At 35.8% G+C, this 24,806-nt stretch overlaps 1 protein-coding gene across 4 annotated transcripts in view; it reads left to right on the top strand.

Moving 5' to 3' along the window:
• LOC127847088 (transcription factor 4-like) overlaps positions 1–24,806 on the top strand; it is a 104,839-nt gene that overhangs the window by 44,151 nt on the left and 35,882 nt on the right. For all 4 annotated transcript variants that reach the window (XM_052378688.1, XM_052378687.1, XM_052378686.1 and 1 more), the window contains 5 exons: positions 4,732–4,790; positions 5,466–5,541; positions 7,146–7,207; positions 12,109–12,223; positions 13,500–13,549. In XM_052378688.1, coding sequence (XP_052234648.1) covers positions 4,732–4,790; positions 5,466–5,541; positions 7,146–7,207; positions 12,109–12,223; positions 13,500–13,549 — 362 coding nt within the window. The remainder of the gene's footprint in view (positions 1–4,731; positions 4,791–5,465; positions 5,542–7,145; positions 7,208–12,108; positions 12,224–13,499; positions 13,550–24,806) is intronic.

Below are 24,806 nucleotides of genomic sequence, written 5' to 3'. Positions count from 1 at the left end.
TAATCCAATATAAATACATCACTTACGAAAAAATAAGCTTAAACATTTATGACGATAAATATGTTATACCGGTAAACACAACCATATGCCTACTGTACGCCATTTTTCAGAAGTGTAAAGAGTACAGTGCATTATGGGACACAGCTTAATTGGACAAGCAAATTTAAATTTAGATTGAATGCAATACAATCATGTACACAAAAATGTTTTATTGCTTCATACGCAGTATGTAAAAAACGTGCTTCCCGGGGACTTTCTGATAACGGGTAAAAATGAAAGTGAATATCTGTTAACAGTTACATCATTCTGCATTAGAATGTAAATAAATCGTCAGGATTATTTCATTTATTTTTCTTACACATAATGCTCTGATAGGGAATACATGTAATAAACACTAACTCTCGAGTTTTTCACACCTTTTTTGACATTACACAACAGATTAACTCCAATTAGCTGTCGAAGGTCGTTTAACCTCTAAGTGATTAAAATCGGTTAAATGGACGGATAAAGCCATGAAGCTGTGGTCGTTGCCAATCTTTGTACTGACTTTATGTACTGTCCGAATTTAATTACGCATACATGTGCACATACATGTAATATCTATATGTAGTATATGATATTATTTTGTACATGTACATTTAAAACGCGTGAATGACCCTTGCAGACAGGTGTTAAGGGTGGCTCCGCAGCATCGTGGTGATCACGGGTGTTCCCGTTAACGATAGCGTGCAATGGTGGGGGTTTTAGGTGTTCGCTGAACTCCGCGGTCAGTAGCATGTCTGTCCCCCGCGAAATGTCACCCATCGGGAAAAGTGAACACCGCGAACAAGCGTTTTTGTTTAAGTACACGGTGTCTGTATCTGTTGAAGGTAAAAATATATAGATTTTGATTATTATAGGATTCGACTATTACCTTGATATTTTGTAAAGAATTTCAAACAAGTATGAGATTTTCTTGTTGTCAACTGATTCTTTCTTTGTGAATTTCATCAATTATAATATTGCCTCCTTTTGAACTTCTTATTACATGTAATTTTACTGGGGTTTGTTATGAGTTGGAGTTTTTACTGCTTTAAAATTAATTGGAAGATTTTTTTTTCTTTCATCATAACACATGTTCTATAAAGGTCATTGAATGAAATATCAGAAACCAATTTCTATTTAAAGTAAAATCTTGTTTAAATAAATGTTTTGCAGAAATTTTACCGGTTGTCTTGCCGGGAATAGTTCAATTTGAATATAATGAACGAAACAGAGGGAACAAAAGTCATTCTATACATTCAAGAAAAGTTCAAGTGTATTTCCAACTTACTGGTCTTAAAAAGCATTACAATTATTCAACAATGTCTGTGTTAAAAAATACAAATTTCATCAATAAATTGCTGGAAAATAGAAATGCATGTAAATACCTATTAAAACATATCTTTAAAGTCATATAAATCTTTTAATCTGACTGCATTTGTTTTTCTTTTTCTGATTTTTTTGTGTGGGGAACATGTGTTAAAGTCTTAACGTCTTTTAAAGAGATTTGTCAAAAAAGAACAGATCTTTGTAATAAACCAGGACAGTTAAAATGTAGTGCAATGTATATCTGTGAGTTCAAACAGTGATCTATCTAATGTGTGTAAAGTGATACAAAAAAATTCATTGATCTGTAAAACTTATGGCATAAAGTTTAAAATAATTTTTTTAAAAGAAACATAAGAATTTTACAATTTTAATTTTAAATCTGTATGCCAATCACTCAAACTGAAAAAGAAACATGCCAGGTAATGTGTCTTTAAACCAAACATCTGTGTGTTGAAAAAAAGTAGATACATGTTTAATCTTTCAATCTTTCCAACTCTGCACACCTGGCGTTTTCCACAAAGGTGGTATTATTGACAAGGGGCTTCAGTTTGTAATAGGCTAAGTGTGACTGATTTCTGTTTTGTAGGGGACACTGTACTAAATGTTTGTTTCTTGATATCTTTGTGGTTTTGCTTACTAGATTTTCAATCTGTGGAAAATGATGAAAACTGATACTATAGGTTACAGAAACCTATTCACCCCAGCCCAGTAAAAAAAACAAAAAAACAAATAGAAGTAAATAGAAAAAAGCATTTTGTGTTAACTATTTGTTCACAGTTTGGTCACTTACTTCAAACGAACTATCATATTCTAATGGTCTTAAATGCTTAAAGATAAACGTATTAAAAGTATCTATTTTATCATGTGCTAATATTTTGAATTAAAAAAAAACCTAGCCCATTAAAAACCAATTGACATGGTTTTCCACTTCAAAATTCTACAAAATCGATTCAAACATTCAAAAAAGTTATATAGCGCTATTGTTAAAAGGTTATTTGTGTGTAAAAAAACTGTTCAATTGGGAAAGATTAAATTAATTTAAATTTAACTTCTCTTGAGTTGATTAATTTTACTACTAGTGAAGGCAATCTTGAGCAGATTGCTTACTACATGTACAATCCATAGAAAGATTTGGTAATACATAAATGAAAGGGCTTCTGTATGGCCTGGTACAGTATAATTTAGGGTCATTAAATTAATAATGTATTTAATTATTTAATATTGTGAACATACATAACATTAGTTAACATTACTGACCTAGTATGAAAAGTTACTAACCTAATATGGAAAAATATATCGTCAGAATTGACCTGGCTTTAAGCCAATTAAAAATGAGTTCTGTACGAGGTATTAGTTTAAACAAGAAATATCTTTTTAAAAAGATACACGGCGTTGATTGTGGTCGATGTTTATGAACGATCAAAAGTTATCTCTATGAGATAAAAAGTAGCGGATGCCTTTTTTCTGCGCAGTTCTTAGCTACATCATAAGCAAATCAATTACGGGGTGTTGCGCCAGATTTCGTGGCTTATTTTGCTTTATGTGATATTATTACTCAGATATCTATATTAACAGAATAGAAAAACACAAGAAACATGAAAATAAACGAGTGCATATAGGTCAGCCGGCAATACTTGAATCTTATTTAACTGCATAATTATAGTATAGCAAATTATTGTGGTCATGCTTAATAAACTGGTCTAAATGGATAAATATTTCTAATTAATTTTATCAAAATTGGTCCTTATCATGCAAATGTTGAAACCATATTAAAAATCGATGATTGACATACCACAATAATATCGCCGAATATCTTTATTTAGTATCTTTCTTATCAAAACAGACTTCAAGTGCACAAAGTTTACGAGACGGCGTTTATATAAAGATTTCTGCAACTGACCGCAAACTGACCTTGATACCTTGCGGATTGGAATGCAATGCATTACAGTCACTACGTTATTGTCAGTAAGACACAATGATCGCAACCCCTTTTGCGAACTCCGGTGATGAACTGTATATAAACTCTGACTTTCACAAAATGGCCGCGTATTGACCCGAAACCTCGCGGGTTGAAATGCAATGCAAGTAAGTACTAAATATGACAACATAGCCTTTAGTTAAACGCTTTTGCGCTGGTAATTCTCTGAAAATAAAAGGTGAACGCACAAACTGTATTTATGTCAAAAATTGATTGTAAAACTGTTCTATCTATTGGGCCTTTTCATTAGAGATAAAATTGTTTCATGCAGTAAAACAGTGTTACAAAGACGCGGATATGTTTCCAATGTTCTGGTGTTATACTCAAATCAGCCAATGGAATAAATGAAGTGTATTCATTCGTACCTAGCCGCGGGAAATTTTATTTGAGTATTATTGGACACTTACAAAGGTCAAGTCAGGGTGAAAAGCTGGCTTAATACAGCTTACGCCGAAAAAAATGTCAGGTATTATATTAAGCTTGTATGTTAAAACTTAGATTTGTTGTGAAAACAACTGGAATCAATAAAAATTGCAAAATAAGAATCTTTAAAAATAGAATTAAAAAGAATCTGCTAATTGTGACGTCTGCCCCTCGACTCAAACCCCTCGTATCCACCCCATTTCTCTCTAGCCCATCAACAACAAGCTCAACAACAAAAACTGTTGTTATTGTTGAGCTGACAAGTCTGTATTTGACATGTGTATTGCTAGGTGAAGCCTAGACGGATGAAATCAATGTCCAAATAAGTAATGCCAATATTGCAAGATGTCAAATAATAGCAGGGGTGATGCTATATATATACAGTGTATGAGGGACATTTAGTAGTGGACATGTTCCACAATTTGCTAATAATAATTGCCTATGTAGCCTTCAAAGGCACAGTTTGGTTCCCCAAATAAGTCTTGAATAATTGCCACTGTAGGTAGGCTAGCTTTAAAAAAAAGTGCAAAGTTCCTTGAACGAGTCCGAAATAATGTTTGTTCTACTCGGACAATGTTAGTAGCTTCAAAAAGTAGTGTTCTCTGGATCTGTCAATGAAAAAATATGACAATGTATGCATTTTGACAGCCAAATAACCCTATCCCCCATAAGAAGCAAAGTGAAAATGGCTTTTGGAAACAGCATAAAACCAGAACAGCCTGCGAGTTACTCGCAGTCTGTTCAGGTTTTATGCTGTTTGCTGCTCATCTGAGTATCTAATGGTTGGAATGGAAGCCTTTAAAACTTGAATTTAGTAAGATAGGTCTTAAATAAAATAAAACGTTTAAGGGACTCTAAATTTAACTTTATAAGAGACTACAAATGAGTGAAAATAGGTATCCAAGTGGAAAAGGGATAAACTGCAGTTTTGGATCTGTGATGACCCTTATTTAAAGAGATTCTCTCCCCTGTATTTTCAGGTGAGGAGGTGGGGTCTGCCTGGTCACATGGTCAACCACCGGGGTACAACGACGCACGGGTGAGTAGAGTTTGTGTGTAAATGAAATATGCTGCTGTGACTTTATTTAATGCGGTTGACTTTGAATTCATCCATTTTAAAAATCTGAAAATTTGTTAGACCTAAAATTAATTGATTGTGTTATGCCTTATGTAAAACTTGGGCGGATTCATAAAAATCCACGAAAATTAGTGTATGACAAATAGTAGTGGTTTCACAATTTAAATGAAAGTTAGTACAAAATATCGTACTTTCAATACATTATTTTAATACACAGATGTGTTATTTGCAGTTATAACAATTCTAAGTTGTTTTTTTTCCATAGTGCATGCAATCAGTGTGTTAGACCCTGAAATATATATGTATATCCAATATTAAAATTGATTTTACAACAAAATTGAATACTTGTTTTGATTTTTTTTACAGCATCATACAATTTATTTGGTATAGGTAAAATACATCAGAAGGTAGATGTAGAATTGCAGAATTGTTTTGTTAGGCTAAAAATTGTAAGTACTCTACTACCTTAATGATAAAAAAGAATGCAGACATTTTGTAGTAATTAATTACAGTGTATATATTTTCTGTACAGGCTATAGCAGGTACTGCCTCCAGAGTAAATCGAGTACTAATAAATATTTCTCTTTGTAAAAAGTGTGTGATGAATTCTGTATTCTGTTCACACTGATTTTTCAGATGTATCAAGAACACCAGTACGGAAACCAACAGCAGGATAGCATGAGCCCTTACATGAACAACAATGATATTCTAAGTAAGTGAACACATATAATGGTAATATAATACAGGTTGATAAATAGGAATATCTGAGTTAATATCTCCTTTGCATATTCTAATACATTCATTAGAAATGTGACAATCTGTATTCAAAAAATCATGACATAAATTATGATTTATATTGGGTTGGGATATTAAAGGAACACCCTTTGTCCATCTGTCCGAAAATGGCCAAGCCTCTGTGTCACAAGCTATTTATAGTCTTACTTTCCTGTGTTTGAAACTGGTCATGACCCATTATACAGGTGAGCGATCTAAGGCCATTATGGCCCTTTGTTTTTGTATATGTCTACTTCCTATACTCTTGAAGGATTTTGATAAAAAGTTAATGTTAAGTGGAAGATAATCAGAAGTAATGGGTCAATCAAGCTGGCTCAAAGTACAGGTCAACACTTAAAGGAAACAAAATCCCGTTGGGGATATAGCGTTCTCTTTGACTGCCCTGTTGAGCATTTGTGCATTAAGTCAATATCAATTTTTGTTTTTACCTATCTATGAGTAAAACCCAATTCTTGGTTCTCTAAAGGAGAACTGGTACTCTTGAACTCTTTTTTTTCAAGGGCACTGATTAAACCCCTTCATAAACAATAATGATATTCTAAGTAACTGTTTAAACATGATGATTATAATTTTCAAGCCCCTACAATAACAATAGTAATTAACCAGGTTTTCCGAAGGAAAAAACTGGTTATTAGATTGGCGAATGCGGGCGGGCTGGCTGGCGGGCTGGCTGGCTGGCTGGCGGGCTGGCGGAATAAGCTTGTCCGGGCCATAACTATGTCGTTCATTGTCAGATTTTAAAATCATTTGGCACATTTGTTCACCATCATTAGACGGTGTGTCGCGCGAAATAATTACGTCGATATCTCCAAGGTCAAGGTCACACTTTGAGTTCAAAGGTCAAAAATGGCCATAAATGAGCTTGTCCGAGCCATAACTATGTCGTTCATCGTCAGATTTTAAAATCATTTGGCACATTTGTTCACCATCATTGGACGGTGTGTCGCGCGAAATAATTACGTCGATATCTCCAAGGTCAAGGTCACACTTTGAGTTCAAAGGTCAAAAATGGCCATAAATGAGCTTGTCCTGGCCATAACTATGTCTTTCATTGTGAGATTTTAAAATCATTTGGCACATTTGTTCACCATCATGGGACGGTGTGTCCCACGAAAGAATCACGTCAATATCTCCAATGTCAAGGTCGCCACGACTAAAAATAGATTTAAAAAAAAAAAAAACTTACAAAGGGGGTTAATTTTTTTTGGTCATTTCAAAAGTTCAGTTTGAGTTTTCTCCCTTTATCAGATTTTTTTTTCACAATGAAAACCTGGTTTTGTGACAATTTTGTCCCTTGTATTAAAGGTAAGAGTTCAAATGCGATGATAATAAATTCCTGTTTCTACTTTACCAATTATGATATTCCAAGTATAAGTGTTCATACTTAAGTATAACATTGAAGTGCATAATATTATGTGAACAGTAAGACAATTTTTTCAATAAGGATAATATTCTAATTAATCTCATGGAGGTTAACTAGGTAATTAATCAGGTGTCTTTTATTACTCCTTTTTTTTCCAGACAAAAATTCGGAGCTTCCATATTCACGAGTTGGCTACTCACGGGACAGTTTAACTCCACAGGTTTGTTGAAACAAGAATGGCCCTAATTTCTTTATAATAAATCAGGCTATCCTCTCTTATTTGATTGGTCAAAAATAGCTTTTCATTATAAATTTCGGGATAAAAAAATGTTCAATTTGTTTGTAGCCCGCCTGCGAAAAGCTCAATATAGCTTCATATAGATATGTTTGTCGGTGCATGTGTCCAAGCTTGTCAGGACAGCATCTTTCTCAATCATCGCCCAATGTCGCACTTAATAACCTCAAATGACCACCAGCTTAAAATATGCCTTGTTCTGTGAAAACTGGGCTTAATGCATGTACGTAGTGTCATCCCAGATTAGCCTGTGCAGTCCACACAGGCTAATCAGGGACGACACTTTCCGCTTTTATGGTATTTTTAGTTTCAAGGAGGTCTCTACTTAACGAAAATCAAGTTTAGGCGGAAAGTGTCGTCCCTGATCAGCTAATCTGGGACAACACTTTACGCACATGCATTATGCCCAGTTTTCCCAGAACGCGACACAAATGATGCGTCTCGTGTAACACCCTCTCTCTTTACCTCAACGGTCATACTGAAAGATAAGTTCTCTGCTAATTTACCAATTCACCCGTAATAGATTTATGTCCCCCTGTTTTTTATAGTGCACAAATGTCATGAAATGGATCCTTTTCACCAATTAGTTTTCTGAGCCTCAGGTGTTTGACAGTATAGTGTAGACTACACATTCGATTGTAGCCTTCAATTGCAAGTCGTCTCCTTGATTTATCTTCCCTTTGGGGCTCTTCATTTGGAGACTGGAAAACTCTTAAAATGGAAATGGCAGGAAGTGGTTCCTGTGCTGCAGATTGGAGCTTTGTCTTAAGAATGGTTCTAGAAAAATATGTGATTTTATATTAACATGATGCATTTTCTCCCCAAATAGATGTTTAGTTTTAAGTTTGATAGTGAGAATAACCTTAGGCATATGGATGCACTGTCAAGTGTATTTACTGTAAAGAATCGTTACTTGGTTTCTTTAATAAGAGAACATATTGTTTGCATATGTATCTATATTTGGGCACAATGTGTTATCAAACTTCCATCCTATTTAATTGCATCTCTGATTATATGAAAATATACTGAAGTCTGTGTTGCTAAATTACTCTTTATTTTATATTTATACTAAAGAAAATTATTATCAAATTTATGTTTTATGGAAGAAACACTAGGTGATTTACAGTTTAATATCACGGAAAAAGACAATTCTATTTTAAGTCATGTTCAAGAAGAAAGAGCCATTGATTTACTTTTCAACAAATATCATGCAAAGAACAATTCCTGAACATTTTGTGGATATATTGGAGGAAGTTTGTCCATATATCACTGTGTTATGGTCCATAAATTGTGTCCATGTTCAGAATAAAATAACTTTAGACCTTAAAAATGATTATTGAAAAGAGGTGTGGATATTTCAATGCATGGATTTTTCAATCTTTTGGTATACCTGCGTCTTTATTAAAGGCATGGTTATTTCCATGTGTGGATTTTTATCATTTGATATACTTGCGTCTTTCTTAAATATGTGGCCAGGTCATACAATTCAAGGGGCTTGTTTAAAGTTGTAGTGCTTGGAGGTCATGAAAAATGTAAATAATCACTTTAAGTGTCACAATTTTTATGTCCCCCACCACTATAGTTGGGGACATATTGTTTTTGCCCTGTCTGTTGGTTTGTTTGTTGGTTTGTTTGCCCCAACTTTAACATTTGCCATATCTTTTGCAATATTGAAGATAGCAACTTCATATTTGGCATGCATGTGTATCTCATGGAGCTGCACATTTTGAGTGGTGAAAGGCCAAGGTCATCCTTCAAGGTCAAAGGTAAAATATATGGGTCAAAATTGCTCATTTAGTGTACACTTTTGCAATATTGAAGCTAGCAACTTGATATTTAGCATGCATGTGGATCTCATGGAGCTGCACATTTTGAGTGGTGAAAGGTCAAGGTCATCCTTCAAGGTCAAAGTTCATATATATGGGGACATTGTGTTTCACAAACACATCGCTTGTTTTCATTTTTGAAAAAGATCCTTCTTCAGCTGCCTTTATTAGTTTTAAACTAACGATCAGCCAATTGCATAATGGTAGCAGTATCCATTCACTAAACTAAAAGAATGATATGTGTATCATGTTGGAAACTTTGGATTCTGTTACAACTTACATTTAAGACTAAATTTAGTCGCTGAAAATAAACAGCTAAAAGTATACAGGGAAAATAAAGGTGGATAAATCATGTTCACTTAAGTTATAAACCTATTTATTTTAGCTTGATTGCATAGAAATCTATAGCCTTATTTCAGCTCTTTTGAGTCTGGGACTAGAATCAGTACTTGGTAGTGTCCATGGGAGAGATCTAAAAACGCACAGTGGGAATCCAAACCTTGACCTCCCACTAGGCGACCTGTTCACTTTACACTGTTACAAATTCCATCCAACGTATATTACTGTTATGAAACATAAAATTAGATAAAGTTAATATATGCTTGTGTCATGGGAAAATGGGTTTTTATAATGCCATATGGGACCAGCATAGCTCCAGACCAACCTGTACACTACTGTCTGCTAATGAGACCTTGATATCTCGGGTGCCTTTATAGTGAAAATAAGAACCATTTTTGCATGACACGGGTTTTTTTTGGACAGAAGCAACGGTGTCGGCTTACGTCTAAGTCTACTTTAGCGCTCCTTCACTTTATGCTATCTTGTATTATGGAGACCTCAGATACAGTACCATGGACCTAATTTTTATTAGCTCGGCGTTTTCGGAGGAAACCCGAGGTATTGTGAAAACAAGCTCGTCGTGTCGTCTGACGTCCGCCGTCCGCGTCATGCTAAAACCTTAACATTTTGTTAAGGTTTTGAACATTGGCTCTAAAATCAAATTGCTTCCAGCTACAACTTTGAAACTTCATATGTAGATGCACGTTGATGAGTTCTACACGCCACACCCATTTTGGGGTCACTAGGTCAAAGGTCAAGGTCACTGTGACCTTTACAAAAAGAAAATCTGAAAAGCTTTAATTTATTCAAAACTGCACCCGTAGCCGAGCATGGCACCCGTTATGGGGTGCTCTTGTATTTACTTCTTTCATTTTGGTTACAGCCTACATATCTGTCTACATTTTAAGACTGAATCTTTATATTTCTCAATTCTCTCATTACTGTGGGCTCAGGTGCCATTCTCCATTGCGATTCTGTTATAACACATATCTCAGTCTACATTTGTTCTCTTCCTTTAAAGCCATCATTCACAGAGATTTATTTCTAGGGACTGTCTCAAGTTACCAGGGTCTCAGGTGTGGAGATGGGGTCATTACATGGTAGCAAACTATAGAATTTTCTTACTTTTTGTGGCCATGATAAGCTTAAATGTTTATTTTCCCAAAGAAGAAAATAAAAACATCAGGTCTTAAATTACTGTGAAATCTTGTTATTTGAGGTAATATATAATGTAAATGATGATTGCTTATGTGACACTTAAACTGATTCATTGAACATTAAAAAGATTTGTTTAATTGGCTGTTTATTAAAATGATTTTTTCATAGTTTTGATATTGCTATGTTAGTTTACTTTATGGGCATTTGTTAAATATAGAAACATTTAAAGATTTTATTTTTTTCTTGACCAGTGCATTTATGTTGTGAGGACTTGTTTTTCTATCATACACAATTGATTTCAACCTTGAATCATATCAGATTAACGTTAAAATTTGATTTTGTTTTCTAGATTTTTTCTTCAGTAAATTCCTTCAATGATAAGCAGCCATTAAAACAAACCCATTTTCTGAAATATTAAACCCGTGTTATTATTTGTCAACAAAGGCTGTCTTGATTGCTATTTAACTTTTACTAATTATGCCCCCCTTAGAAGAAGAGGGGGTATATTGCTTTGCTCATGTCGGTCGGTCTGTCGGTCCGTCCACCAGGTGGTTGTCAGACGATAACTCAAGAACGCTTGGGCCTAGGATCATGAAACTTCATAGGTACATTGATCATGACTCGCAGATGACCCCTATTGATTTTGAGGTCACTAGGTCAAAGGTCAAGGTCACGGTGACCTGAAATAGTAAAATGGTTTTTGAATGATAACTCAAGAACGCATACGCCTAGGATCATGAAACTTCATGGGTAGATTGATCATGACTTGCAGATGACTCCTATTGATTTTGAGGTCACTAGGTCAAAGGTCAAGGTCACGGTTACCCGAAATAGTAAAATGGTTTCCGGATGATAACTCAAGAATGCATACGCCTAGGATCATGAAACTTCATGGGTATATTGATCATAACTCGCAGATGACCCCTATTGATTTTGAGGTCACTAGGTCAAAGGTCAAGGTCACGGTGACCAAAAATAGTAAAATGGTTTTCGGATGATAACTCGAGAACACATACGCCTAGGATCATGAAACTTCATAGGTAGATTGATCATGACTTGCAGATGACCCCTATTGATTTTGAGGTCACAAGGTCAAAGGTCAAGGTCACGGTGACCCGAAATAGTAAAATGATTTTCGGATGATAACTCAAGAATGCTTTTGCCTAGGATCATGACACTTCATAGGTACATTGATCGTGACTTGCAGATGACCCCTATTGATTTTCAGGTCACTAGGTCAAAGGTCAAGGTCACAGTGACAAAAATCGTATTCACACAATGGCTGCCACTACAACGGACAGCCCATATGGGGGGCATGCATGTTTTACAAACAGCCCTTGTTTAAGAAGACATTTTACCAGCCCAAGTTACATTTTAGTTATACTTTATCCAGAATATTATATAATTTATTAATGCCATTTCCAGGAGAGTAAGATTAACAGTAGAAGTGTATGTTTGCTTTTTCTTGGGCATTAAATTAAGTTTTATGTATGCTTTGTCCAGGGCATGATGGGTAATTCCTCGATGCCAATGTCGCCAGGGCAACTGTCGCCTCGGAAACAGATGTCCCCATACTACCAGAATTATAAACCATCACCGATGGACGAATCTATCCGGGGTAAGAAATTGGTCCATTACAACTAATTGTATCCTATGCATATTAAAGATAGCTTTGAATGCACTCAGCAAATGGCTAAATTCTTTGACTTACCATTTGCGGGGCGTTTTTTTTGGTGAAAATGATGTTATCAACATAAAAGATGAATGAAGTATCAGAGAATTTGATCAAAATATTTGACATCTCATCCATGTGTTTGCTAAATCCCCACTTCCCAGGTATTTGAAACAAAAGCAAAAAACAACAAATGGACACCTTACCAACCAAATGCAACGAAACAGACATGAGTCAGTCAAACAATAACAATTTGATAATATATTATCATATAGTTTCTAGTCACGATAGCTCTCATGCATCTGGACTTAATTGAGTAAGTATGTGATATGCATACCAAGCCAATTGTAACATGTAAATCATCATAATTTATTGTAATTCCTACAAAAGAAATAGTTCTCAGTGAAATAAACGTTATTTACATCAATTTTAACTGATGCCCTTTGAACATGCATTGAATTATTTGTGGTGCACAGGGACTTAAAGTAAGTCAAAAATGTACAAACTAATATGTGAGCCCGTCTCTGGGGAAAACAGGCTTAATGCAGAGAGGTTTTGTATAGAAAATATGGGAAAACAGGCTTAATGCAGAGAGGTTTTGTATAGAAAATATGGGAAAACAGGCTTAATGCAGAGAGGTTTTGTATAGAAAATACATGAAAACAGGCTTAATGCAGAGAGGGTTTGTATAGAAAATACATGAAAATACGCTTAATGCAGAGAGGTTTTGAATAGAAAATACATGAAATAAGTTTTTTCCACAATTTTAACTGATGCCCTGTCAACATGCATTGATGATTTGTTGTGCAAAGGGACTTAAATGTAGTCCAAAAAGTAATATGTGAGCCTTCCTCAGGGAAAACAGGGCTTAATGCATATAAATATATATATATATATATATATATGTGTCTTGTTCTGAGAAAACTGGGCTTAATGCTTATGCGTAAAGTGCCGTCCCAGATTAGCCTGTGCAGTTCGCACAGGCTAATCAGGGACGACACTTTCCGCTTTTATGGTCTTTTTAGTTTAAAGGAAGTCCCTTCTACCGAAAATCAAGTTGAAGCGGAAAGTGTTGTCTCTGAATAGCCTGTGCAAACTGCACAGGCTAATCTGGGACGACACTTTACGCACATGAGTTAAGCCCAGTTTTCTCAGAACAAGACACATATATACACCACATGCTCAACATTCTTATGAAGTTATAATGTTGTTGTTGTTGCAGGTCGAAGAGGAACAGGTCAGGGGGTAGGAAACAAGCGGCCAAAGGGTTCGGTAAGATAGCACTGGAATAAAAATTTTGTCATGGGGAAACAGTTTTGTCATTGTATCTTCATCATCAGAATCCTTCTCATTGGTATTGTATTGGTTGTGATGCAGAGTTTTCTATCGATGTTGTTTGTGATGATGATCAAGTACTCAGCTTCTTTCTTCATTATCACCACAAATAGCTTTATGGCTTTTTTTATCACCATTTTTCAACAAGGTGATAATTATGGGTGGCGGTAGTGATAATGATCATTATTGTGCTAATAATAATTGTGGTTGTGCTTGTGATGATTATGATTATTAATGATGATGGTGAACTCAAAAGATGTTGAAAATGATAACAATTAAACCTTATTATTTCAGAATAGTTTAGCCAGACAATTGCTATTTTAGTTCTTTTGAAAAATTTCACCCAAAAACAAAAGAATTGTCAAGGAATTCATAACATAATACATTTTTGAACACATCTGTTCATGTAATCCATTCATGAAAAGTTCTATTTCAACTTCCCATGTGCACATATTGTGCTTAACCAAGACCATATGGGATTCTGTTTTTGAGGGAAACATTTTCCACAGTCTAACCATCTGTTCAATATTAACATCTCCTATATCAAGTTCATTCACAAAAAGTGTGCACGTGTGATGGTCCAATTGCAGTAGATTAACTTTTTTAGCATGTCAAGGGAAGTAACTGGAAAATAGCTTTTGAAAATTTTCGTTGAATTGACAGAGTTGTCTCCCTTTTGAAAATGTTTTTTTTTTTAAGCACGGGAAGATTAAGTGGAATTTATTATAAATAATAGTGTTACATTCTGGAAGATGGCAAACTTTTGAAAATGTTTTTTTTTAATGTTTGATGATTCTGTACAATATGGCATTCTTTTGTCAAACGATTAATATAATGTTATTTTAAATTTTGAAAATAGCCTGTTATTGCTTCATACTTTGTCGGAATCTTAATTATTAACCAATGAAAAGCATGGAAACATAAACAACTTTGTGAAATTGATTGATAGTTAATGTCATTTATTTGAAAAATGTTCAACTACTCATTATCACAACCAACCAAACATTTTCAAGGTCAACATCAGGTCCTGCTAATTAAAGTTAGATTTTTATCACCACAAACACCATATTATTTATGTATATTTTTGTTTTGGAAATTACAAAAGATTGATGTATTGGTGAACTTTATTTTAATGTCTTTTTTTCATCCATTGTGTAGCATGGTTGCCAAAGAATTCTGTAATTAATACACCAATGAAGCCTGTTGTTGAGAATGTACCAGGGTGTTAGTGAATAGGCCATTGCTTTATAAATATTCGAGTTTAATAAATTTTGGAAAAATTGTGACCATTTAGAAAACTATTTGAAGTAGTGAAACAATAGCTACAATAGTACTTATGATAACTTTGGTTTTACAACTGTTTAAATATAGATTGATGAACAAAAATTCATAATGCAGCACCAATGTTCGGGCATAACTAAATAAATATGATCCAAGCATTACATTGTGATACATGATTTTGCAATAAATAAATTCATGGCCTCAAGTAAAAGAAAAGAGAAATATGTGATGTGCTTGCAAGATTCTTCTTCAATTAAAATGTCAGTGAAGTTCTTCTACCTGTAAATGTACAGGAACCGATTGTCTTATTTATTGGCCTTGGCACATGGCAGCATCTGGTTCTCATCAAAATACATGAGGGGTCCATCATGGGGAAAATGTCAGTCTGACTGTTAAAATGGCGTTGGTTACTCCCGTATCAATTGGAGTCCGTATCAATTGGAGTCCGGAGTAGTGGGTTTATAATCGAATACTAGTTATGTTGTTTTTCATCATATTTGAGCCTTGCTTTGGTAAAAGAGGGCTTAATGCATGTTTAAAGGGTCGTCACAGATAAGCCTGTGCAGACTGCACATGAAAATCCAGTCTAGGTGGAAAGTGAAGTCCTTGTTTAGCCTGTGTGAAATGCACAGGCTAATCTATGACAACGCTTGACGACCCTTCTTGTTCTTAAGTGTCCCACATTGGATGTTGTTTTCCTTAATTTTCATTAAAAAGGATCATAATACTTTTTGTTAACCTACTGCATTTGCCACCAAGGAAGGTGTTTATGTAAAAATTGAATGATGTATTTAGGGATTAATTATTTAATTGTTTTGTGCAGATTACGCCTGATTTGCTTAATGGCTGTCTCCAAAATTAAAATACCTGTTCCCCCCCCCCCTCCCCCCGACACTGCCATTTATCTTATGACCTCATATGATACATTAAGTTAATTAAATTGGAAAATATATTTAATGCTAATTACATCACTTTTGTCATTTAAAGGGAGGATAAAAACATTTTCTGTAGACTTTTAAGTCTTCAGTGGGAAAGTTTTGTTTGTTTTTCTTTTTTTATCTCTGTGAAAAAAGGCATTGTGTTTTAATGGGTAATAACTCTGTAGGATTGTTTCAAGGGGACTTAGTGATTTTAATATGATTGTAATGTATACTGTGTGCTAATGTTTAAAGGGACTTAACTCTGAAGTGATGAAAGACTTAACTCTGAAGTGATGGAGTACTTACTTTGAAGTGATGAAGTGTGAATAGTTTGCAGGGTATTAAATCTTGAAGACTGATTTTAATCTAGCTTTAAGGGACTTTCTCATAAGTGAAGAACATGCAGTGTCATTTAAGGGGAATTACCCATTGAGGTGAATTACTCTTTTGGGTAGATTATCCATTAAGAATAAGTGGGATTAACAGTGTTTCTTTCGTTTAAATAAAGCATTTGGAATTGTTTGATATAAAAAGGATCGCAAAAGGTGATAAAAAGAAGTTGGATGTTTGGTTTGGGATCACACATATTGTGCAATGTTGTTTTAAGGGCTATGTTGTTGTGTTAGATAATGTAGCCTTATCTAAAGTGCTGAAGTTAAAGGAGAATGATTAATGTTATAACAGTAAATATTTGATTATGAATAAGTGTTTAATGTTATGTAATTTTATAGCAGAATAACTTATGTTGATTTGAAGTGGTATTATGGACAACCTGCTAAATTCGACATTGTGGATAAGTGTTGTTTAATCCTTTACAAGATTTTGGGGGCTTTATATTTGCTTACAAGACTTTGTCCTTCAGTAATCAAATGATTTTTTTATGCCTCCGGTAGGGTGGCATATAGCAGTTGAACTGTCCGTCAGTCAGTATGTGTGTATGTCAGTCTGTCCGTCTGTCCGAGAAAAAAACTTTAACGTTTGCCATAACTTTTGCATTATTGAAAATAGAAACTTGATATTTGGCATGCATGTGCAACTCACAGAGCTGCACATTTTGAGTGGTGAAAGGTAAAGGTCAAGGTCATCCTTCAAGGTCAAATGTGAAATATATGGCGTCTGTCCGTCCGAAAACTTTAACATTGGCCATAACTTTTTCACTATTGAAGATAGCAACTTCATATTTAATATGCATGTGTATCTTATGGAGCTGAACATTTTGAGTGGTGAAAGGTCAAGGTCATCCTTCAAGGTCAAATGTCAAATATATGGCATCTGTCCGTCTGAAAACTTTAATATTGGCCATAACTTTTTCAATATTGAAGATAGCAACTTGATATTTGGCATGCATGTGTATCTCATGAAGCTGCACATTTTGAGAGGTGGAAGTTCAAGGTCATCCTTCAAGGTCATCCTTCAAGGTCATCCTTCAAGGTCAAAGGTAATTTTTTTTATATTATTTTTCAAAGCGGCATTATCATGAAGCTGCACATTTTGAGTGGTGGAAGTTCACGGTCAAGGTCATACTTCAAGGTCAAGGTCATCCTTCAAGGTAAAAGGTAAAAAAAAATATTTTAAAAAAATCAAAGCGGCGTTCTCATAAAGCTGCAAATTTTTAGTTGTGGAAGTTTAAGGTCAAGGTCATCCTTCATGGTCAAAGGTAAAAAAAATATTTAAAAAATTAAAGCGGCGCAATCTCTTGTTTAATGATCAAATGAATCAGTTCATTCATAATCTTTTCATCGGTAACTCATTTACTTACAACTTAAGATACATTGATTCCCAATTTTATTCTCTCACTGACATGGATATTCAATCATACGTTATCACATATTCACTCTGTGGTTCACTCATGGATGCTGGCACTTTCATTCATGTGTCACACTCTTTCTCAATCACTTATATACTTACTCCATCAATGCTTCACTTACTCACATACCAATTTTCTCACTTAATTACTTATTTACTTGCTCTATATCTTTTATATTTACTCAATTACTTACCGTAGGTTTCCACGTATAGCGCGCAGTTTTTTACCTCCAAAAATCAAATTAAAAAGCAGATGCGCGTTATACATTGATACAACGCTATCCTGGCTGCTAAATTGGTAAAAATATGTTGTGTAATCTTAAATAATCAAAATGGCCGCCATGTTTTTTTTCCAGAAAACCACCACCCTATAATCTTACTGACTGAGGGGCCATTGTCGAAACAACCAGAAGTCGCTACTGGTAGGTATGAACGCTGTAGAAGAAGTTTTGTCAAAATAAATTTGTTTGAATAAACTTGCGGACATTTCTTTGTTTGTGTTTTAACACTTCCTTTTCGATGAATTCCGATGGGGATTGTTGTCGAGAGCAGGCAAAGGTAGGTGCGAACGAGGTCTTTTTACGGGTAACGGTAGGTGTGAAAGGGGATCATTTTGCACTTCGTAATTGGCAGATGATATTGAGTAATATGTGCCACGACTTGTGACAATATGCAATTGCATTTTGTGTGTATAAATATTTAACGTTCAACTGTGGTGTTTCAAACTATCGTTAGCAATCGCCTGAACTACAACACAGAGAGATATTGACATCGTCATACAGAACATCATCCAATTGAAATTGTCTACCATCAAAAGTTTTATCTTGAAATTGTCTTGAAATTGTCCATAAACACAAGATTTATCTTGATTGTCATAATGGGTCGTGTACGTCAGTCGTATACCGCCAAAGAAAAGCTTGATGTTGTCAAGTACGCCGAGACTCACGGTAATCGAGCTGCTGGGCGTGAGTTCAATGTCGGCGAGTCATCGGTGCGGGAGTGGCGTAAGAACAAGTCCAGTCTGCTGAAACTTCCGCGTTCAAAGCAGGCTCAGCGAGGGTCGTCTGCTCACTACCCAGATGTCGAAAAACAGCTGCTCGCTTGGGTAGAGAAGAGGCGCGACAGTGGAATCGCTGTTTCCACTGTTGAGCTACGTATGGAGGCTCGTCGGCTCGCTAGTCTGAGCGAGTCGACAAAAGACTTCAAAGTGTCAGTTCGATGGGCCCACGGCTTTTTGAGACGCCACCACCTCTCTATAAGAAGACGAACGCATATAGCGCAGAAGCTACCGAGCGACTTTGAGGACAAGTTGATCGAGTTTCAGCGCTATATTATAAAGAAGAAGACGACTTTTGAATTCGACATGGCACAGATTGGCAACGCTGATCAGACCCCGCTGACGTTTGATCTTCCTGCTCATACGACCATTGCAGCAAAGGGGTCAAAGACGGTGACCATCAACACTACGGGAAATGAAAAGAATCGCTTCACCGTCATGCTTGCATGCACAGCAGACGGTGGAAAGCTCCCCCCGTATGTTGTCTTCAAGCGGAAGACACTTCCAAAGGGTGTCACGTGGCCCACCGGGATCATCATGAGAACACAGGACAAGGGGTGGATGGACGACGATCTGGTTAAAGACTGGGTAAAAACGGTCTGGGGAAGACGACCAGGCGGTTTTTCCAAACGAAGCCTCCTTGTCCTCGACGCCTTCCGGTGCCATCGTTCCCCGGCTCTGCTGCGCCTACTCAAAGAGGACTACAAAACCACTCTTGCCATCATTCCGGGTGGCTTGACCAGCGTCCTGCAACCACTTGATGTATCCATCAATAAGCCAATGAAGGTCCTGTTGCAGCGACGCTGGAACCAGTGGTACAGCGAGGGCGACCACTCCTTCACAACCACCGGGCGCATGCGGAAGCCGGAGTTGGAGGAGATATGCAAATGGATAGTAGAAGCATGGCAACAATTGGATCCCAACATCATTGTGAAAGCCTTCAAAAAGTGCTGCATTTCCAACAACCTAGATGGGACTGAAGACGACTCTGTTTGGGACGACATGACGAAGAAGACATCCGACGACGACTGCTCTACAACTACAGATGAAGAAGACCACCACGAACTACAAGACTACTACGAGGAAACACCGACCGGAATGACAGACGAACAGATAGAGAAGTTATTTGAGAGCGACAGTGACGAAGAAGAATTTGAAGGTTTCGACGCATCTGACATCGACGGAAGACCGCTCTAGACGACCGCGGAAGAACGACAAAGACAACAACGGCCCTTCTCAGGGCCACCCATATTATCGAGAGAATAGTCTTAACAATTGTCAAAAAATATATTCCTTCGCCCGCATACCTCAACAATTGTATCCCTGTCTTCTATGCGTAATTCAAATTTACCGGTAATGCCCACGCTTTCCTCGAGGAAAAATCACACTAATGTACACTAATTCTTATTTTCTCACGTTTTTCACGAAATGCACGTGGACTGTTAATCTTTTGCTACAAAATAATAAAATTGTCAGAAAAGTATAGTGCTATGCAACCCCTGCTCCTAATCATAATGACGCTTCCTATTTTGAATGCTTAATTAAGCTTTCCAATGCCCCGGATTATTGGACTGTGTAATAGTAAAATGGCGGCCATTTTCGGTCCGATTTGGTGGTTTTATTGTCTTGAAATATTTTTTTCTCCATTTTTGCATTTAAAAAACAGCCTGCGCGCTATACACGGGTGCGCGCTATACGTGGAAACCTACGGTAATCAATCGCAGGAATACTTTTTCACTCACTGGATTACTTATTCACTCATCTGATTACTTATTATTACAAAATCACATATTCATTCATTCACATGTTCACCTACTCACTATCTACTCACACAAGTACTTATTCATGCACTCACTCTCCTATTCTGAACAATTAAGTGCTTAATGATTTACTGCTCATTCTTTAAATCAATCTCTTATTCTTTCACTTATTTTCTTAATTAATCATCATTACATCCATCTATTCTTCCTATTTTGCTTTGAATGCATAACTCCTTTTAACTTCATAATTTACTTTACAGTTCTTGGATTCATTTTCTAATAGTATTTTTGATGACAGTGAATTCTCAAAACCTGTTCATCATATTGCCCTTATGGGAAATCCCAACTATTTACTTTATTTCTTCTGATCTTGTTTAGAACAGGACAAAAAAAAAAGAAAAATGACTGTCAAAGTGTTGTACCTGAACAGACTATCCTTTGGAGATACATTAGTTTTTCATTCAAAAGTTGAAATTCTCTTGTGATGAAACCCAGATGCCTTCAATTAATTATGGGGGTTGTCTCAAAATTACTGAAAGGCACTTCTGTTTAATTAGGGGCCATCTCAAAAGTATGGAATGTTGATGGTTTTAAGGTACCTCTAACAGTGTTTTTGGGGGGCCATTTTGTATTTGAATGGATGCTTTAAGTGTAAGGAGGGAGTTCGATAGATGATATCAGATTGTGCATCTTTTAAGGAATGTGCCTATAATTGTCTTATGGTTAAATAGGATTAAGAATATGATATAATTAGTAATTAGCGTAACCTTTTTTCAAGATGGGTAATTAATCATTGTGAACAGTCATGGATTACTACCAGTATATGGTAAGTGATTGTTGTGCCTATGTTTAGTTTTCTTCAATTGGACTGTCTCTTTCATATTAGTTAACAATTTTGTTTTTTTTGTAATTTGATTTAAGTAAGAATTTAAAATGTTAAAGTTTTCATAATTTTCTAGTGGTTACTCAGTGTTATCATCATTATATTGCATACTTTGTCTGTCTTCAAAAAGGTTGAAGTACTGTTAAGATATATCATACCACGGGTTTTTATTAGCTGGGCTGTTTTCAAAGGTATTGTTATAGCCAGCTCGTCGTGTCCGTCGTCAAGTCGTCCGCTTCATGTTAAAACCTTTACATTTTGTAAAGGTTTTGAACATTGGCTCTAAAATCAAAGTGCTTCAACCTAAGACTTTGAAACTTGGTATGTACATGTAGCTGCACCTTGATTAGTTCTACATGCCACACCCCTTTTTGGGGTCACTAGGTCAAAAGTCAAGGTCACTGTGTACTCTTAAAAAAAAAAAAAATCTGACAAGCTTTCATTTATTCACAACTGCACCCGCAGCCGAGCGTGGCACCCGTTATGCGGTGCTCTTGTATTTTATCAGTGGTAACATAATTATGGGATAGCATTTTGTACTTCAGTATGGTATACTAATTCAGTCTTGTACTTGGAAACAAAACTTTGATTATTAGCCGGATTTTTTCGAAAAAATCTCGGCTTATAGATTGATGTTGTCGGGCGGGCGGGGGGGGGCGGGCGGGCGGGGCGGGGTGGCGGCGTGCTCGAAAATGTTAAAGTTCTTATTTCATGGTATAACTTTGGTATGCTTGGACCTAGAGTCTTCAAACTTGACATGAAGGTTGGCCAGGATTAACAGATGACCACTGGTCATTTCAAGGTCATTCATTTGAAGGTCAAGGTCACTGTGACCTTCAATATAAAAAATGTTAAAGTTGTTATAACTTTGGTATGCTTGGACCTAGAGTCTTGAAACTTGACATGAAGGTTGGCCATAACTAGTTAGTAACCACTGGTCATTTCAAGGTCATTCATTTGAAGGTCAAGGTCACTGTGACCTTGAATGTAAAAATGTTAAAGTTCTTATTTCATGGTATAACTTTGGTATGCTTGGACCTAGAGTCTTCAAACTTGACATGAAGGTTGGCCAGGATTAACAGATGACCACTGGTCATTTCAAGGTCATTCATTTGAAGGTGAAGGTCACTGTGACCTTCAATATAAAAATGTTAAAGTTGTTATAACTTTGGTATGCTTGGACCTAGAGTCTTGAAACTTGACATGAAGGTTGGCCAGAACTAGTAAGTAACCACTGGACATTTCAAGGTCATTCATTTGAAGGTCAAGGTCACTGTGACCTTGAATGTAAAAATGTTAAAGTTGTTATAACTTTGGTATGCTTGGACCTAGAGTCTTGAAACTTGACATGAAGGTTGGCCAGAACTAGTAAGTAACCACTGGACATTTCAAGGTCATTCATTTGAAGGTCAAGGTCACTGTGACCTTGAATGTAAAAATGTTAAAGTTCTTATTTCATGTTATAACTTTGGTATGCTTGTACCTAGAGTCTTCAAACTTGAAATAAAGATTGGCCAGTACTAGAAGATGACCACTGGTCATTTCAATGTCATTCATTTGAAGGTCAAGGTCACTGTGACCTTAAATGTTAAAATGTTAAAATTGTTATAACTTTGGTATGCTTGGACATAGAGTCTTCAAACTTGACATGAAGGTTTGCAAGCACACTTAGATGACCACTGGTCATTTCAAGGTCATTCATTCTAAGGTCAAGGTTTGCTCATGCCTTGAAAAGTACTTACATTTCATTTTGACCTTTGAACAATATTTCAGTAATTTAAGTATTGCATTGACAAAAACACGAAAGGTACTTTCCTGTCATTTAAATCAAAAATCCGGCTTCAATGCGGTCATCTCCGACCGCGGAACTCTTGTTTTTTTGTTGTCCCGGTTCTAATTGTCAGTTGGTAAGTTCAGGACTACAATTAAATGAAAATGGCAGGTTCCATCCCCGGCCATCCCACATAAACCTTGACCCCTTAGATATGTATTTTGACGCATTTGTAGTCCCTAGACATTTTAATTTAATTAAAGACCTTTATTACTAGATTCAAATTTAAGGGCTTCATTTCCAATCCTTAGATACTGATGAGTAGCAAACAGCATAAAACCTGAACAGCCTGTGAGTTACTAGCAAGCTGTTCTGGTTTAATGCTATTTGCACATATCCATTTTCACTTCGTTTCTGAGAGGGAAAGGGATAATATGTGCGTTGATTGGTCATGAAATTATATCAGTGGTTTTTGTTGCTTTTATTTGTTACAGCCTGTGCCATTTGAATTGGGAAAATTAGTGCGATAAACCATGAAATTGGGAAGAATAGTGAGATAAACCATGACATTGGGACAAATTAAGCATTATAAATATGATTATAAGTTCAGGGTTTTTTCTAGCCATTTTTGAAAAAGGAGTCTGGTCAAATTGGGATTGTTTTAATTGATAAAAGTGGCAAATTTGGTGTTTTTTTTATCAACAAAAAGGACTAAATTAAAGTTATATATTTTGTAAGATGTTTAAATAAAAAGTTGAGATCTAGAGTTAAGAAATCATAAGTGATAAGAGGCTTCTTCTTTTTTATGAAATAGGGCTTTTTTGGGAAATTTTGGTCAGCTTTTTTTGAAAAAACATAGATTTTTGCGATTGGGAAGCAGCCAAAAAGCCGCGGTAATTTTTAGCAAAAAAAATCACTGTATATCCATGGCCATCTTCCCCTACATGGGATTGTCAGTTGGCAATATTAATTTGGTAACCCAGCTTATCCAGGAAACATGTTAATAGGTTAACTAAACGTGGTGATAATGTTGACTAAGATGTGAAAAATACACATAAACAACAAAAAACTTATTTTGTAGTTGAAAGATATGTAAGATTAATAAATGATGTTGTGTGTGTAGTACCTTGTGCTTTGTGCTATTTCAAAATATCGTAACTATAAAATTTAACTCTTTCAGTGCTGGAACCGAATTTTGTAGGCCTTTGCAAACAGTTTGGATCCAGATGAGACGCCACAAAACGTGGCGTCTCATCAGGATCCAAACTGTTTGCTATTCTGATAGTATTCTTTGAAAAAAAAATTGAAGAAAATGCTAATTTTAGAAATTCAGCAGACAACATTTTAGCAGACGACAAATTTCCCAGCATGCAAAGGGTAAATGTACAATTGATTTGTCTGAAAGTGTAATCTTTCTGCTGCCTAACTGTTGAGCTTGAAGGACATTGCTGATGTACTTGTAATTTTATGAACACGGTGTATTTCACTTCAATAAATTCACTCTTATTGCTTACACAATTATATACCTCCAAATTAACATCAAAACACAACATTTAACCCATTTATGCCTAGCGTCTAAAAAAAGGCCATGGCAAACAGCGTAGACCCAGATGAGACGCCACATGATGCGGGGTCTCATCAGGGTCTGCGCTGTTTGCTTAAAGGAATTTCTGTAAGAAATATTCTAAATATAGAAATAAATATACTAGACATCCG

Source organism: Dreissena polymorpha, chromosome 10 (assembly GCF_020536995.1).
Source record: "Dreissena polymorpha isolate Duluth1 chromosome 10, UMN_Dpol_1.0, whole genome shotgun sequence".
Lineage (NCBI taxonomy): Eukaryota > Metazoa > Mollusca > Bivalvia > Myida > Dreissenidae > Dreissena > Dreissena polymorpha.
Note: the sequence above shows the minus strand (reverse complement) of the source record. Positions and strands in the feature narration are given on the sequence as shown.